Here is an 18,196-nt window from a genome sequence, read left to right on the forward strand (position 1 = left end):
GTGATGCTTTAGTGGAAAAGATGTCTCATTTCTCTAAAGACATATTTCCTTGTTCCTTCTCTCCTCGCATCTCTCTCCTGTGTCTTATGAGGGCGGGGCGAAGACACAAGAAAGAGACGCAAGTGAGGGAAACATGGATGTGAGATCAGGCGTTGCCTCCGTCAAAAATAGACGAAGCATGTATTCTTTTTAATTAACGTCTGCTGGGATTATGAGAACTGTCTAGAGCGGCTTGTGGTTTAATTTTGTTTTGTTTTTTTAAGCAGGTATTTGTTGTTGTTTTTTCTTCTTCCTCCTTTGTCCTCGCTCGCTTTGCTTTCTCCTGCTTTACGCCTCCCCAGACCTGCAGGAGGTGGCAGGCCTGGTTCATTTACTACATTAAGTAGTCTGGTTTAAACCTTGATCCCTTAGAGTCCTACAGGCCTGTAGCCTCAGACAGTGTTTTCTTCAAACAAAGAAAAACAGCTTGTGTCTTACAGCTTCACACTGTCTTATTAACAGAGTTACAGCAGTTTATATGAGTTCATATCCTTGAACATGCCAGATTATGTCGTGAAGCCTGACCTGCGCTTGCATCTTGAAGTTAGCCGGGCCTTTAAAAACATCATCACAGTCTGACGCCGCTGCAAACTGTTTCAGTTAGAGAGACAATGTTTCAAGAAGTTTGCTGCATGTCATCTCTTTCTCTCTCCTCTCGTTCTAACATCATCTCTTAAAAGTTAATCTAATTAAAAAAGTTTAAAATGATGTAAAAAAAAAACACCTTCACTGTTCAGTTTGACTCGCTGTTTGTCATTTTCTCATTGAATCAGCTGTTTTGCACGTTACCTGCTTAGACTGCAGTTTGTAAACACACACACACACTTGCAGCCAGTAACCTTGTACAAAGATTTATTTTTTGCAAGCTCAGTAGCCAATTGTGTCAGAGCTAATTGAAGGCGTGAAATATGCTAATGAGTGTGCGTGGAGGCTGACAGATATTCAATGTTCATTCCGTCATGCAAATGTGGAGCAGCTGAATATTTTCCTGCTGTGTTTATGAATCAGCTGATCGATAAGTTATTGGACTCCGTGCTGCGTGTGTGTGTTGGTGTGTGATTGACAGCTGTGCTAACAGTCAGATTTATTTGACAAGATTTTAAAACATACATGACAGACTGATGACGGACGCCTTTCAACATATGTAAAATTGTCAATATTGCTGTTGTGGTCCGGTGCTGCAGGAGGACAGATGGGAAAGTGTCAGGCAAGAACACAGACGATGAAACTTCAGGCATTGACCCTGGCTTTAACACAAACTGACCTACCTGCAGCGCAGACAAAGACGGACTGGATCCCATTGTTTTGACGTAGTGATTGACACGTCCGCCTCCCACCTGTACACTGAGGCTGGATCTAATAATGCCTACTAGCAGTATGTTACTGATTTGCCTGAAGTGTAGCATGTAGTGTGCAGTATACAAACAAAGGCACAATCTACAGGTTGCCAAAAATACCCAGATTTTGTGGTTTGAACATCACTGAGGTAAAAAACATGCATCAGTAATGACGGACGCACCGCGTAGTTTGGTTTGACAGATGGTTAAATCACTGTTTAACTTCAGCTGTGACTCAAGCTCTGGCCTCTGTACAAGCCTCTGTGAATACAGGAGTGAAAACAGAGAGCTGGTAGCGTGGATCTGATGAACTGCAGTCTGAAGGAGGTTTGAAGAGAAAAGACTCAAGTAATCGGTGACTGAAAAGCACCACCTGTTTAAAGGTTATTTTATCATAAAGTTTAGAAACACAGTTCACATGTCGAACAAGAAAACAATAAGGAAAACACCAAAGCCCCTTTCACACTACCTGTTCACTGCAGGAATTTCACACCGACATTCCAGGCCCCGAGGAATGCAGCTCAGCCTTCCTTCCAGTTTTTCCCAGTGGCCACTCACAGTATTGCACTGAAAAACAAAAAACCCTTGCAGCCAAAAAAGAGATTTTCCCCACAGACCACCATTTTAAAAGAGACGTCTGTTAAACTGTTGACACCTCAAACTGCAAACAAGGTCAGTCATGACTCTTTCTCTTCTGAAGTTTTGATCCATGATGGTTTTATATTTGTTAAACTTTCCTCAAGCCAAGGAAAACAATTTAAAAATCTGTGACGTCATCACAGTGTAACATCTATAAGCTAAGTGGGATCTCACGGGCGGGGCCAGCAGGAGAAACACAACTGCACATATTCAGTTTCATACCATGAAACTAAGCCTGGAAGCTGCAAACTTTTTGAGTGTATGCGCCAGGCAGAGCAACTCGAGGCGCCATCTTGGAACCTGGTTTCTAGTTATCATTATAGATGCTATAGCAACCCATTGAAATGGCAAACTTTGAATGGGCATATCTCATGCCCCGTATGTGGTAGAGACATGAAACTTTGCACAGAGATGCCTCTCCTCATGAGGAACACATTTGCCTCAAGAACCCATAACTTCCGCTTATATAGATTTTCCACCATTTTGAATTTTTTGAAAATACTTCAAATGGATCTCTTCCTAGGAAGTTTGAGCGATCTGCATGAAACTGGGTGAACATAATCTAGGGAGCAATATCTAAAGTTCCCTCTTGGCAAAAGTTGGAAAACTTCCTAAAACTGAGCTTCTATAAGGCAATGAATATTGCGGAGGGCGTGGCTCATCACATAAAGGTGTATAACATCTCAAGGGTTTCACCCATCACCACGCAACTTTGTAGGCATATGACCACACATAATCTGAGGGGACCCCTCCATTATTGACCCCATCAAACAAAATGGGGGCGCTAGAGAGCTCATTTCTTATCTAGACCTAACTGCCATATGGATTTTTACTAAACTTGTTAGATATATGGAACAGGACGCCTCAAGGTGACTGGAGAAATTTAACTCTAATTGTTTCCTGCTGACAGACAGACTCTAACTGTGGTTGTATCAATAATAAAAATTGATGAGGGACATAACAGATCGTGAAGGAAAATATCTTTTTTAATAAATGAAGAACGTTTGTTTCCTTTTCTTGTCCAGATTTTAACTCCATGGTGAATCAGAAAGCAAATAAAACATAAAACTTGGGTTTCATCTGTTATCTGTCTTCCCTCTGGTGCAAAACTCCAGTGTTGTGATGTATCAGATCATTCAGTCAGCTGCAGCGCTGAGCTGTCCAATCAATAGGCTCATTCGAGATGAGCCAGGCCTGCGCACAGATTCGATCACCGGCGATTGCCGCATAATAAGATCAAGGTGGTCGCAGACTTTAGAGCCAGGCGCTGCAGTTGCTCTCCACCAACTGCAAGAACCACGGCATGATGGGAAACGCCTGGGTCTCACCTGATCTAACAGCTGATTAGTTCAGATGTTGACTCAACAAGATGACGTTTTAGATAAAACAACTATACTATACTAGATTTAAATTCTATTTGTCTGATTTGAAGGTTTATTCTCTTAACAGAAAACATGCTGTGTGACTGATGTACAGATGTGAAGCCCTGACTGTGTTTATTTTTTCCTCTGAAAGTATGAACCTTACAGTCAGACAAAATGTATTTAGCCTGTGTAGTTGAGGGGACAGGTCAAACTGATGTGATGCTGATTTACATGAGAGTTCATGTCAAATGGAGGTTGAACCATGAACATAAATTACAGGTCACCTGTAAAGCATTTTAATAACTCAAGCTTTCATAATTAAAACAACTGGAGATTGAAAACAAACTGATAAGTGGGTCTGATAATATTTTAATAAATCAGCATCATATCGGACAGGATGTCTGGGTCAAGTGATCGAGGACAGACGATAGAGGAGTTGAGGAGAGATATTGCGATGAACCCTAAGACAGATCAGTGGCTGAAGAAGTACTCAAATCTTTTACGTAGGTAAAAGTAGTAATTTCACACTGTTTAAATACCTGCATTCAAAATCTGACACATGTAAAAGTACAAAAGTACCAGTATCAAAATGTACCTAAAGTACCAAAAGTAAAAGTACCGTATGCAGAATGGCACTTTTTAGAATGACACATAATATGGAACTTAATCACTGATGCATTAATGTGTTCGTTCTTTACTTTTGAAGCTGGTAAATGTGGGGCTAAGGTTCTTATTGTACTGCCATGTAGCAATCATCTATCCATAATAATACATTATAATTTACTTATTCATTATATCTTTTAGCAATAATCTGAATCTGAAAAGTAACTAAAGCTGTCAAACAAATGTAGTGAAGTCGAAGGTACAATATTTGTCTTTGAGGTGAATAGAAGTACAAGTATAAACCTTAATTTGTAAGTACCTGTTCACATTCCACCGCTGCGACAGAGTCTGTAACTGTGTCCAGCTCTCGGTCCTATCCATCTATTGATGCTTCCTGTGCTTATTAAGACCTTGTGAGTGGCTCTGTGACACAGCCATATCAGCACTGATCGACCCCAGTGTCCACTGGCCAGGGGAAGATGGATGGGGCATCAAAAGTTTGGATGAGTGATTCATGTGTACTTTAGAGCCTTCAGAGCGTCTGAAGTGATGGAAACCCAACTGGTTTTGTCCCTGAAGAAAGTTCACGAGTCACTCACAAGTTTGACAGACCAGAACACAGTTTTGGTTTTCTGGTTCAGAGCTCAAACAGGACAAGACTTTAATTTTATTTATAGAATCTTTGCTTATTGTGCCTCATGTCCTTTACATATTTCTGTCTTGATGTTCTTGTCGTCTTTAAAGTAATGTGATTATATCTGTTTTCATGTTTTAACCGCTGATTGTCTTCTTAAAAAAGTCCAAGATTTAGGGAGATTTACTGACGTCAAGCAATGAGGATTGCAGATGGCAGATTGTTGATTACTGTACAGATTGCACCCCCATTTATATGACTGTTCTAGTGCCCTGCACTCTAATGAAATAGCAGTACTAGAACAAAACATGTAGATTTAATATTTCACCCCTGTACATTGTCTGTCATGTTTATGTTTATATGGTTTTCTGTGTTATGTGTGGGAGAGGGTTATTTGTTATCTGGAGAATATGTGGGAAGAGGGTCTGTTATCTGTTATACTGTATGTTGTGTATGCTGCCCTGAAACCAACCTGACTGATAATGTGTGAAAACAATTATCCCCATAGGGACATTAAAGAACCCAACCTAACCTAACCGAGCCGGAATGTACCAGTGACTCTGCCACCCTCTATTGCGCAAACGATGTGTTGCATTTCAAGTGTCGCCCACATCGCTTGCATTCAATGTGTTGACTATGGTGCGTGCGTCGACAATGAAACGACCCTTAAAGCAGCTGTGCGGAACTTTTCGTTTTCGTTGATTATAGCGCCCCTTTGGTCGAAGCAGTATGACACCCACAGCCTGGTGTCGTAAAATTCCGACTGCAGCCAGAAATTACTGCATGCATTTGTTTTGGAGAGGGAGAGGATTAACTAACGTCAGGTCAGTCCAAGTAATTAGTGGAAACAGCAAAATTACTCAGTAAATTCTCCTGTCGTGTTTCTGTTCTGATCTAATCTAATCTGTTGTGTGTTTTGAGCTACTAAGGCTACCGTAGTAGTGTGAGCCTCAAGTTATTCTGGGTAATGTAGGAGCCGTTGTTGTCCTACTGGAAACAATGAGAAGCAGCCGTGTACGTTCGGTGTAAGGAGGAATAAACAGTTAACAAGTTATCTGCTGAGTCCGCAGTATAATGTGAAAAGAATACTCCGACGATTTGGGAGTTATGCCCTTTCTCTATCATTTTCATATTGAGACAGCAGTTAGCATGGCACTTGTAGGGGCTCAGTACATCTTGCGCGGAGGGATACACCGGGGAGCAACAGCTGCAGCTGGCTCTGGGACAGGTACGCTAAGTCACTCGGTAAAAGCAAACAAAGAGACGACACGGACGATATTACTCACCCGACTGAAAGCTGTCCATCAGCTCCTGCAGGCCTGGGCGTTTTTTCCAGTTCATCTTAGAAACATGAAAAAAAGTTTCAATCACGCCAGGATTAGTGATTGCTGCAAAGTTTTCACTCCTTGTGATGCACTCTCTGCGGCGGTTGTCCTCCTGATGATATATCTCCCCAACGATGGCAGCACCGAGTCCCATTCTGTGCAGCAAAATGGGAGCGGAGGATTCAGCCTCTCTTCTCGCCCGCTCAGCATCCAACACATGGGAGTTCCTCATCTGTGTACTCCGGCTCAAACAGGTATGGCTCTGGATCTGTGTCCGCTACAAGAAACTCTTCAAAATCGCGTTCAAAGTCGGCCAACGCAGCTACTAAAATCCGGAGATATCGCTAGGCTAAATAAACAGCTGAGTTTTGTTTACAGGCTACGTCTGTGCCTGTGCCTGCTCACTGGTGTATCCCTCCGTGGATCACAGCGCAGGACGTACTGACCCCCTGTAAGCGCCATGCTAACCGCTGAGACCCAGCCACTGGATGTACAGACACAAAGAAGATATCGATCATGTTGTCTCAATATGAAAATGATAGAGAAAGGGCATAACTCCTAAATCGTCGGAGTATTCTTTTAGATAGATACACAGTGAAGACATAACATAATCCTAACTCAGCAAAGCTGTTACCTGCAGCCTTCGCTTGCAGCTAACACTACTAACGTTAGGTCAGACCAAGTAATTAGTGGAAACATGCTAACATGCTAACGTTACACACAAATTAGTAGTAAAGTAAGACCTGTTCATAAATGTTCTGGTGTAGCTCTGAATTTCTTATAAACTGAGGACAACTGCCTGCTGTATATTTGTGTTCATGGTCACAGTCACAGATAATTTTAGATGATGCTCCTTCGTTATCCGCCATGACATCAAAAGTACAACCAAGTCCTCATAGATACATCTCTGGTAAAACTGTTAGGTGTTATGTGTTCAGCAATGCTCGTTGCGTACTGCGACTCGAAGAACACTGTAAACATGGCTCCTTCTTCTTCTGTGGTTTAATCGCTGCGGGCCACTGCGGGCGAGCAGAATCACTTCCGCCTCGGGTGCCGTATTCTAGTTTGCTGACTTCTGCTGTGTGTCCGACCCAAGCGAGGCTACGCTAAATAGCCATATAGAGAAAGGCTTTTTTAACGCTGTTGGGTTCAAATAAATATGCGGATCTTCAAGGGGGGGTGATACGAACTAGGGACAGTTTTATTAATGTTAAAAAGTTCCGCACAGCTGCTTTAAAGTACACATAATGCAGAGTGAATACTGCAGTGTTCTTGTATTACTGCACCATTTCAATGAATTCATTTGTAAGCAGTACTTTAATGTTGTTGTTGGTCATGGTGGAGCTAATTTTAACTACTTCATATACTTTTAGTAGTTTAATCTGTAACAATGGATCATATTTTATGAATTGATTGCACTTTGCAAAGGTAAAAACTGAAATGCTGAAAGCATCTTATTTTGAAAAGCTCTTAACAAATAAAGTGTGCATGACCACACTGTTATCTATATACAATGAACAGACAATATAAAGTTCTGAATTTGGCACAGAGACCTTTAAGAAACGTAGAAATGCTTCTTATTTCTGAGCACATTTGTTTTTGATGATTCAACAGTCTTGAAGGCAGGTAATGAAGCCATTAGAATAAATCAGACTATACATGAGATGGAGTGGGAGGGACGAACAGTAGCTATTGGAAAGATGACACTTCCTGTCTTCTTTTGTTTCCATGAGAAGTAGCCCAAAAAAATCAACAATGTATTCACAGTACATCACCAATAATATACATTTATTACATTAAATGAGAGTGAGTCTTTCTGTAGAAAATCAGATGGTTGTTCTACTTTGTGTGACTGATGCTATTAGTTTTAGTTAAAATGAAATATTTCTAGGTAAAATACTCCTACGTGCTTGATTGACAGGAGAGATGATCAGAGGGGCAGAGTTTTTATCACCACCATTAAGACAGGGACTGAAGTATGGGTAGAGTTTCTCAGTGAAGGAGCAGCCAGTAAAGGAGTAGATAAGAGCTGCAGCATCAACATCATAAAAGGAGACCAGACCCTCCTCATAATCCACAAACACCCCCACCTTCTCAGGCCGAGACTTCAGAGAGAGACGGATGTCATGGTCAGCAAATGCTTTGTACTCATTTTCATTCCTCAGAGATATCGTCCAGTAACCATTCTGAGGGCTCAGTGTGATTGGTCCCTTCCTGTTGATCGACTCTCTGGCCACTCCTAAATCCCACTTAGTCTTCCCTTTAACCTGAACCTCATAATAAAATCTTCCTGAAGAGAAACTCTGCTTTGCCAGAACACAGGGACAAGGATAAAATCTCTCTGGATTGTCTAGAAAATTAATCCTCACATCACCATCTTTGACTTGTTTTCCATCATCAGACAGGATGAGATAGGGCTGTGCTGTATCAGGATCGAGTGTCACTTCCACTGCAGACTGCTGGACCCTCTTTAGCTCGACCTCAAACAGCTTCTTCATCTGTTTCCCAGTCTTTCCCGGAATGTCGTCTACCTGCCCACGTCCTTACGGATGACGTTGTTCGCAATCAGCTGGCTCTCCTGAATGCAGTGAGGGAAATTACAACAGGAATCGCAAATATCGATAATAACGAAACGCGAAAACGGTTGCTTGATGTCTTTACAAATAAATACGTACATGATTGAATGTGTGTCACTTGCTTCAAAATTAAGAAACCCTTGAATGAAATGTATTTGGTATACAACTTGAAACGAGAAATTTAACTTACCATCAAAGATGATGCATTAAGGTGTGTCAAGCCAGCACTGCAGCTCTGCCAGGAGGCCCCACATTTGGCTGTGCGTCTTCCTCTGGTTGAGGTTCTGCTACAGCTGGTATGGGGATGCCATGTGCTATGGCTACGTTGTGCAGGACACAGCATGCCATAACAATTTTGCACACCTTCTGGGGTGCATAAAGTAACTTACCGCCAGCTGTGTCCAAGCACATCCAGCAACCCTTGAGCTGTCCAAATGTGCGCTCTATTACAGCACGTGTATGGGCATGGGCATGTTGTAGCACACCTCTTGAGTTGTCTGAGGGTTGGCAAAGGGAGTCATCAGCCAGGTTTTCAGACCATATCCCCAGTCACCTAAATAGTAGAACACATTGTAGCATAAACAGAATAAAAAGTTTACACTTAAGATATAATATTTTAAAGAGCTACTCACCAGCAAGCCACCCGTCCCTTACAGCCCCTGCCTCCAAACGCATTCCCACTGTGCTATTGCATAAAATAAAGCAGTCGTGGGTTCCTTCAGGCCAGCGGGCCACAACGTTGAGGATGCGGCAGTCAGCATCACAGATTACCTGCACGTTGATTGAGTGGTAGTTCTTTCTATTCATAAACTGCATGGAGTTTGTTGATGGAGCTTTAATGCGCACGTGGGTGCAGTCTATCTCTAACAGTATTTGGCATTCCAGCAATGCCGTGGAACCCCCTCTTCACTTCACTCTGGAGTCGTTCGTCATAGGGAAATTTTAGGACGATTGGCATTTGTCTGATGATGCCATTCAACACCTTCAGGATGACACGTCTCAGAGTGGGTTGTGAAATCCCAGCCCGATCTGCTATTTCCCTCTGGAATGTACCTGTAGCCAGGAAACCGAGGGTGGACAGGACTTGAACCTGAGGAGGTACAGGTTGAGAGCGGCGTGTCGGGTGCTGAAGATGCGGCTCCAGGGAATTGCACAGCTCCAGCAAAACATGCCTTGGCAGTCGGAAACAGCTCATAAGCCATTCTTCACTTTCATCAAACAAACTGAAGATGCGCTCTCTCCTGAATGCACGGGCAGCAATATCTTCCAGCAAGGCAAGATGTGCCATCTCTCCACTCGGTTGGAGGTAAATTGGACTGCTTTATATATCTTCCATACCAATTAATCAATGAAATCAACTACAGATGCGCACAGTCATGGCACTACAAATTTTTGGGTATCACCTATCAATTATAGGCCAATAAACAATTTAATAAAGGCCAAAAGTGTTACATTTCAATATGAACATTTTCATATGGTCTACTCTATTGTAAACTTGATAAACTAACTCAACTGCTATTATTGAAGAATTTAATTATATGACAATAAATTATGAGGGTGACACGGCATTTACGTTTGGCCCATAAACTAGTAAATTCAATTATTGTTGTCTATTAAAGCCTTTTTTTCAATAAATGAAGTTTTAATATTGTATGCATTTAGTTAAAAGGGTGTGTGTTAACATTTCCTAGGACATTTCTTTCATCATTTGTGCGTACGCATGGTCTGAGGGACTTCTAAATTTGTTCGCAAAGTACGAAGAAATTTAGGTAAGAACAAACTGATGAATCCCAGATTTGTGCGTCAAATGTGCATATGCACAGTTCAAGCACAAATTCGCGCGTACGCACTGTTCGTAAATGAGGCCCAATGTTTCACTTATATATCGGCCTTTATTTAATTCATGTTTATTGCTCCCACCACAACATTGCATGTGTCTCCTGTAAATCCCATCTGCACTATGTTTACACCTGGTCTGCACACCTGCCTGGGATGCTGTCAGTGACACAGGAAGGTTGGAAGAGATCACATCAATATGAGTAACATCAGACATTCATCTGAAATCTGATAAATATGCTGTTTGTGCAGGTCTGCATAGTATATGAATATGAAGGATAACTGCATTTCCTCAGGTCTTATTTGGGCTGGCATTAATTGGTTGCCACAGTGACAAGCAACCAATTAAATGTGCCAGCATATGAAAACATGGGGAAACCAGTGTGACTGGTCTGCAGTGGGGAGTGTTAGCTCGTGTTGTTTCACAGATAAAAACAGAGTTCACTGTTAAAGTCGACCTGAAAACTTTAGTTATTCAAATAAAAGTTGCAAAAATAATCAAACTATGTTAAACTAACTCTCCATTACTGTCACATCAAACATCAAATAATAGAACAATACTGCTACACTGCTGCTTATATTGTTATTAGAGTGGAAATATTTGAAAGCAGGCCAAATATTTTTCATATGAACTTTAAAACCTCTGTAGGACAGTGAACTCACCAGTGTTTGTTGTTGAGAAAAACCTGCTGGATTCAGTTGAATGTTTCTTTCCAGAGAAACACAGAGACTCGTCTCCACTGCAGCTCTGCTGTCACTCACGCACACTTTCACTTTCACTTCAGGTCATGTGACTGTCAAGCTCTCCTCTTTCACTGTTGCTCCACCTCTCAGTGGGCCGTCACCAAGAGGGAGAGGTGGAGGAAGTATTCAGATCCTTTACTGAAGTCAAAGTACTAATACCACACTGTGACAATACTCCACTACAGGTAAAAATCCTCTCTTCAAATCCTTCCCTCAGTAAAAGTTTGATCAGGAACATTTATTAGAAGTATTTTAAGTAAGGAGAAGTATGTAGCATGAAAACCAAAAGTACAGACAGGCGATTTGTAATTTTAGGGGAAAGAACACCAGAATTCCGAAATTCAGTGGAAGATATAAAGGGCTGGATAGAAACCAGAGGATCTGTGATGATAATCGTGTGGGAGATGAGTATTATATTTTGTTGGAATGTCCAAATGAAACAAATTTGTCAACTCTGTGTTTTTTTTTTTTGTAAGAATGCCCTTCCTCTGTTTAAGTAACATTGATTGTACTTTAGCCATGGTGTGTGCCGGAGTTTTGTTGTTGTACGTAATGTTTGTACTCCATACCATGTGGTATAAATGGAATGAAATGAATGTGTACCTAATGACAGTACTCGAGTAAATGTACTTAGTTTGATTCCACCACTGAAAAATACTTAATAACATGCAACATTCCTGCATTTAAAATGTCACTGTAGTAAAAGTACACAAGTATCAGCAACAAAATGTACTTAGAGTATGAACAGTAAAAGTACACATAATGCAGAGTGAATACTGTCAGTGTTATTGTATTACTGCGTCATTTTAATGAATTTATTTGTAAGCAGTACTTTAATGTTGCTGTTGGTCATGGTGGAGCTAATTTTAACTACTTCATATACTTTTAGTAGTTTAATCTGTGGCAGTGGATCATATCTTATAAACTGATCACACTTTGCAAAGGTAAAAACTGAAATGCTGAAAACATCTTATTTTGAAAAGCTCTTAACAAATAAAGTGTGCATGACCACACTGTTATCTATATACAATGAACTGACAACGATGGATCATATTTTATAAACTGATCATGTTTTATTTGTAAAATGTTTATTAGGAAAAAAATACAATCCAATACTTTTGTGTTAAATGTGGTGAAGTAGAAGTATAAAGTAGCACAGCACTGAAATATTCACAGGCAGTTTTCACACACTTGTATTTTACATAAGTACAGTACTTGAGTTAATGTAAAGAAAAAAATGCATCCAGTGGAAACTTTGTTTGTTTTCATTTGTTGAGTTTTTGTTGACTTTGTTGAAGCTGTACAAACAGTCTGCAGAGAGGTGGACAAAATAAAATGAAGATAACACAACAGACTGTTGAGACTAAACTGTTTCTTCTTCTCTGGTGTGTAAAACCACTGCAGCTCAATGTTTTAGCATCAGATTCTGTTGATGTTTAAAGTTCATGTCAATTATTTTTGTACCAAAATGAATCAAGAGCTAATCCTTAATTTACCCCTGAAAACACACCACACAGAGATCCCTTAATTTGTCCCTTAATTTGAAATCTTACAACCTAAAATCCTTAAAACATCTTATTTTGAAAAGCTCTTAACAAATAGAGTGTGCATGACAACACTTCTTATCTATATACAATTATCAGACAATATAAAGTTCTGAATTTGGCACAGAGACATTTAAGAAATGTACAAATGCTTCTTATTTCTGAGCACATTTGTTGTTGGTGATTCAACAGTCTTGAAGGCAGGTAATGAAGTCATTAGAATAAATCAGACTATACATGAGATGGAGTGGGAGGGACGAACAGTAGCTGCTGTAAAGATGACACTTCCTGTCTTCTTTTGTTTCCATGAAAAGTAGCCCAACTCCTGTAAGGGACTATAACTTTGACAAATAAAGAGTGTATTAAACAACGACTATCCATGAGATAATATCAGCAGTGTGATTAAATCTTTGTGTTGTAGTAGTAAGTAGCAACGTGACACATCAAATAAAAACATTTACAGAAACAAAAGAGGAAAACCACATTGATCAGAATCTAAAAAAATCAACAATGTATTCACAGTACATCACCAATAATATACATTTATTACATTAAATGAGAGTGAATCTTTCTGTAGAAAATCAGATGGTTGTTCTACTTTGTGTGGCTGATGCTATTAGTTTTAGTTAAAATACAATTCCTCTGATCAAACTGCTCCTACGTGCTTTATTGACAGGAGAGATGATCAGAGGGGCAGAGTTTTTACCACTGTAATTAAGACTGGGACTGAAGTATGGGTAGAGTTTCTCAGTGAAGGAGCAGCCAATAAAGGAGTAGATAAGAGCTGCAGCATCAACATCATAAAAGGAGATCAGACCCTCCTCATAATCCACAAACACCCCCACCTTCTCAGGACGAGACTTCAGAGAGAGACTGACTGGAGTGTCAGCAAGAGCTTTGTACTCATTTTCATTCCTCAACCATATCGTCCAGTAACCATCCTGAGGTCTCAGTGTGATCTTTCCCTTCCTGTTGATCGACTCTCTGGCCACTCCTAAATCCCAGTCAGTCTTCCCTTTAACCTGAACCTCATAATAAAATCTTCCTGAAGAGAAACTCTGCTTTGCTAAGACACCAACACAAGCATCAAATCTCTTTGGACTGTTTGGGAGATTCTTCTTTACATCACCAGTTTGAACTTGTTTTCCATCATCAGACAGGATGACCCAGGGATTTGCTGTATCAGGATCGAGAGTCACATCCACTGCAGACTGCTGGACCCTCTTCAGCTCGATCTCAGTGAGAAGCTTCTTCATCTGTTTACTGAGCGTCTCCTCCAGCTGACTCACAGCTCTCACCACAGTCCCCTCATATGAAGGTGGACGGACGCTGACCTCTGTCCAGTCCTTGGTGGGCGGAGCAGTGTTCAGGGACATGAAGCTTTGGAGGAGGTGGAGGTGGTCTTCAGAGCGTGAGAGCTGCTCCACCTCAGTGCTCCTCTTCTTCAGCTCAGAGATTTCCTGTTCTAGCTCTTTGATGAAGTCTTCAGCCTGTTTCTCTGTCTTTCTCTGCTTCTCTTTGATCGTGTCCATGAGCTCGGCCTGGCTTCTCTCAACAGACTCCTTCAGAGCGGTGAAGACCTGAACACCATCTGCTATCTCTCTGTCTGCATCTTCTTCACTGAGCTGCACTGAGTGTTTGATCTCCTCAATCTTCAGTCGTCTCTTCTGGATCATCTGCTGAATTTCAGCCTCTGTCTTCCCCAGCTCGGCCTTCTTTCCTTCATATTCTTCTCTCAGAGGAACAACATCATGTGTCTTGTGGTCTGAAACAGTGCAGAGCATGCAGACACACATCTGGTCGGTCTTACAGAACAGCTCCAGCAGTTTATCGTGCTGCAGACACATCCTGCCTTCCAGGTTCTCCACAGGGTCGATCAGCTGATGTCTTTTCAGGCCTGATCTTGTCAGATGAGGCTCCAGGTGAGTCTCACAGTAGGATTCCAGACACACCAGGCAGGACTTCAGGGCCTTCAGTTTGGTTCCAGTGCAGACGTCACAGGGAACTTCTCCTGGTTTGGAAACTTGTTGCTCTGAGCTGCTGCTGCTGGCTTTCTGTTGAGCTGACTGTCTGAACTGAGCAGCCATCTCAGAGATGAAAGTGTTGACCTGCAGCTCAGGTCTGGGGTAGAAATCCTTCTTACAGTTTGGACACTGACAGGGGCCATTAGTACTCCAGTGTTTAGTGATGCAGGTTTTACAGAAGTTGTGTCCACATGGTGTGGTGACTGGATCAGTGAACACATCCAGACAGATGGAGCACAGAAGCTGATCTTCAGTCAGCAGACAGCTGGCAGCAGACATATCGACACTCTGAGGACACAAAGTGAGAAACATCAAAACTGTGATTACATATTGTTTTTTATTTGTTTAACATGATCAAACTATGATCAATGTAATATAAGGATCCTGAATTCTGTTGTTACATGAATTTGCTGTGAGTGAAGGAGAGCTCAGATGTGCAGTTCAGCGGTGGTATTTCTATGAGATCATCAAGCTCAGAAAATAAATGATAACGTGGAGATCTTCATTCTAAAACATTTACTCTGACTGCCTGCAGAAAAAATACTATTCCTCAAAATACTACTCAAACTAAAGTCGCCTCGTGGTTGTCTGCCTCAGCGCAGCAGTCAAGTTTCTCGTACAGTTTACATCCACGTCTGTAAAACATAGATGCTTCACACATCTTCCCTCCGGCAGCACAAAAGATCTATACAATCAGCACAGTTTCAAGATTAGAGTCACCAATTCAGTATCTGACCAAATGTCTCTCCTCCTGTTCCTGAGATATGATGTTGAATAATGTCCAGAAAACTGCAGAACATTATGATGTCACAGTGAAGTTGACCTTTAAGATATAAAACATCATTTTATCCTTTTAGACATTTGTGTGAAATTCTGTCATAATTTGCATATGAATTCTTGGGTTATGGCCAAAAACACATTTTGTGAGGTCACAGTGACCTTTGACCACCAAATTCATTCAGTTCATTGTTGACTCCAAATGGACGTTTGTGCCAAATTTGATGAACTTCCCTCAAGGTCTTGAGATGTCACGTTGACCAGAAAGGGTGGGACAGACGACTTACAGACGGCACAGAACATAATGCCTCCGTCCACGGCTGTCACCAGCACAGAGGCATCAAAATGACATTATAATCTTCAACCTGAATCTAATTATTAAGACATTAGGAAACATTAACCTGCACACATTCATCAGAAACACAGAGGAGATATAATAAGACACAAAAAACATGAGAGAGAGAGGTGGAAAGTAACTAAGTACATTTATTACAGTACTGTACTAAGGTACTATTTTGAGGTACTTTAGTTGAGTATTTCCATTTTCTGCTACTTTATACTTCTACTTTGGTAAAACCATCTCAGAGAGACACATTCTACTTATTCCTCCACTACATTAATTTAATATCATTAATGACTTTACAGATTCAGAATAAAAATTATAATCAACAAATAAATCCTGATGTATTATTATCAGTTAAGATATTATTGACCCCGGGGGGAATTTACAAACCACCCAGCAGTGTATATCTGATTTGGGCTGGCATTAATTGGTCGCCATGGTAACAAGCAACCAATTAAATGTGCCAGCATATGAAAACATGTGGGGAAACCAGTCTGACTGGTCTGCAGTGGGGAGTGTTAGCTCGTGTTGTTTCACAGATAAAAACAGAGTTCACTGTTAAAGTCCACCTGAAAACTTTAGTTATTCAAATAAAAGTTTCAAAAATAATCAAACTATGTTAAACTAACTCTCCATTACTGTCACATCAAACATCAAATAATAGAACAATACTGCTACACTGCTGCTTATATTGTTATTAGAGTGGAAATATTTGAAAGCAGGCCAAACATTTTTCATATGAACCTTTGAAACCTCTGTAGGACAGTGAACTCACCAGTGTTTGTTGTTGAGAAAAACCTGCTGGATTCAGTTGAATGTTTCTTTAGAGAGAAACAGAGAGACTCGTCTCCACTGCAGCTCTGCTGTCACTCACACATACTTTCGCTTTGATTTCAGGACTTTAAAGCTCTCCTCTTTCACTGTTGCTCCACCTCTCAGTGGGCCGTCACCAAGAGGGAGAGGTGGAGGAAGTATTCAGATCCTTTACTGAAGTCAAAGTACTAATACCACACTGTGACAATACTCCACTACAGGTAAAAATCCTCTCTTCAAATCCTTCCCTCAGTAAAAGTTTGATCAGGAACATTTATTGGCCTAGTTGTTTTGTGTCTCTTTGTATGTGTTTTATAGTTGATTTTTGTCTCTGTGGTTCCTTTGCATCTCTTTGTAGTCGTTTTGTGTCTCTTTGTGGTCATTTTCCTGGTCGCTACGTGTTATTCTGGCACTTTGCAATTGAAGATCTGACACTTTGGGCCCCTGAGCCTGCGCCCAGGAGGCCCATTCAATAATCCATCAATAGAAGTAGCATATAATTGCATAAAATGAAAATTCTCAAAGTACAAGTACCTCAAACTTGTGCTTGAGTAAATGTATTTCGTTTCATTCCCCCACCACTGATGGTTCCGTCGTTTTCTGTTTGGCTTCAGTTCATTTTCAGTTTTCGTTTTATTCTTGCGTTTGGAAGCAGATTCGTGGCCTTTGGATCAGCATGTGTTGCAAAAAACACAACAAAACAAAAAAACAAGGTCCACTTACAAACGTAAAGCTTTGGGGCTTCTTTTTTCTGGTTTCCTTTTTGGACATTAAAGCTTAAAAAAATTATTGAGTGGACCTTTGAGGTGAGTGTATTTGTGAAACTGAATCACTGAGAGAAAAACATTCCAGGTGTTTCAGAGCTTCAAAGACAGGAGAGAATAATTCCATCCAATCACATTTCAATAAGGACAAATTTAATTATGCTGCTGTGGGTTTTTTTCATCATAAATGAGCCAAGAGATGATTGTTATGGGGAAAATAATACAGCTGGAATTAGGTCCTGCGTGCTCACTGATGATGCAAATCATGTCTCATAAATCATCGGTGTGAGGGGCTTCGAGGTGATTTGGTTTGCAGAGAAAAAATACCTCCGCAGACTCTCAGCTCGTCTGGAAACACATGAGAAAGTTTGGAAGCCAAACAGCCCACGGCGCGAGATTCTGAGCGCGCTCTGTTCACGATGTTTCTCTCATAACTGCAGGTGAGTAGAGATAAAATTTACAAATTACTCATTCAAATAGTTTTGTTTGGCTCAAAGATGTCACTGACTGTTTTTTGTGAGATAAACAGCGTTATCACTGGTCAAATGAACTTCAGTCTAGACATCGGTAAGTAAACGCATCACCGCTCATGCTGAACTCTACGTCACTGAGTTGGTCAATGATTCAGGTCAGTTTTATTGATTTAACGATTCGTTTGCACGTTTCCTGAACACCTCTACAGGTGAGGGGGAAAATTCTGAGTGATATCAGAAAGCTCATTATGAGGCAGCAGTGATGTTAATATGTTTGTTTTTTATTCAATCTTTATTCAGCCAGAAAGGTCTCATTGAGACAAAACACAAAAACAAGCTAAGCAATTGTTTCCTTGTGATA

The 18,196-nt window shown here is 40.8% G+C and overlaps 5 protein-coding genes across 14 annotated transcripts in view; 2 read left to right on the top strand and 3 right to left on the bottom strand.

The window, feature by feature from the left end:
* The window catches only part of LOC125887021 (E3 ubiquitin-protein ligase TRIM21-like), a 156,041-nt gene extending 139,387 nt beyond the window's left edge, over positions 1–16,654 (bottom strand). The window contains exon 1 of one of the 2 annotated variants that reach the window (XM_049573497.1): positions 11,017–11,105. The gene's annotated coding sequence lies outside the window, so the exon portion shown is untranslated. Of the gene's footprint in view, positions 1–11,016; positions 11,106–16,560 lie in introns of those variants that run through there. The other variant, XM_049573496.1, reaches the window with a different exon arrangement.
* The window catches only part of LOC125887007 (E3 ubiquitin-protein ligase TRIM21-like), a 144,184-nt gene extending 127,527 nt beyond the window's left edge, over positions 1–16,657 (bottom strand). The window contains exon 1 of one of the 3 annotated variants that reach the window (XM_049573457.1): positions 11,017–11,109. Coding sequence is in view for 1 of the 3 variants with exons in the window: in XM_049573454.1 (XP_049429411.1) it covers positions 8,708–8,860 (153 nt within the window). In the remaining 2 variants the exon portion in view is untranslated. Of the gene's footprint in view, positions 1–8,707; positions 8,916–11,016; positions 11,110–16,560 lie in introns of those variants that run through there. The other 2 variants (XM_049573454.1, XM_049573455.1) reach the window with 2 other exon arrangements.
* Positions 1–18,196, top strand: part of LOC125887009 (E3 ubiquitin-protein ligase TRIM21-like) — a 403,613-nt gene that overhangs the window by 297,897 nt on the left and 87,520 nt on the right. The window lies entirely within an intron of this gene.
* Positions 1–18,196, top strand: part of LOC125887010 (E3 ubiquitin-protein ligase TRIM21-like) — a 400,559-nt gene that overhangs the window by 279,008 nt on the left and 103,355 nt on the right. The window lies entirely within an intron of this gene.
* On the bottom strand, positions 12,233–16,659 carry LOC125887017 (E3 ubiquitin-protein ligase TRIM21-like). The gene is made up of 2 exons (XM_049573479.1): positions 16,561–16,659; positions 12,233–14,953 (listed from the first exon to the last, which is right to left on the bottom strand). Exon 2 carries the CDS (start codon positions 14,942–14,944, stop codon positions 13,268–13,270), a length of 1,677 nt encoding a protein of 558 aa, XP_049429436.1. The 5' UTR covers positions 14,945–14,953; positions 16,561–16,659; the 3' UTR covers positions 12,233–13,267.

This window comes from Epinephelus fuscoguttatus, linkage group LG4 (genome assembly GCF_011397635.1).
Source record: "Epinephelus fuscoguttatus linkage group LG4, E.fuscoguttatus.final_Chr_v1".
In the NCBI taxonomy this organism is placed as follows: domain Eukaryota; kingdom Metazoa; phylum Chordata; class Actinopteri; order Perciformes; family Serranidae; genus Epinephelus; species Epinephelus fuscoguttatus.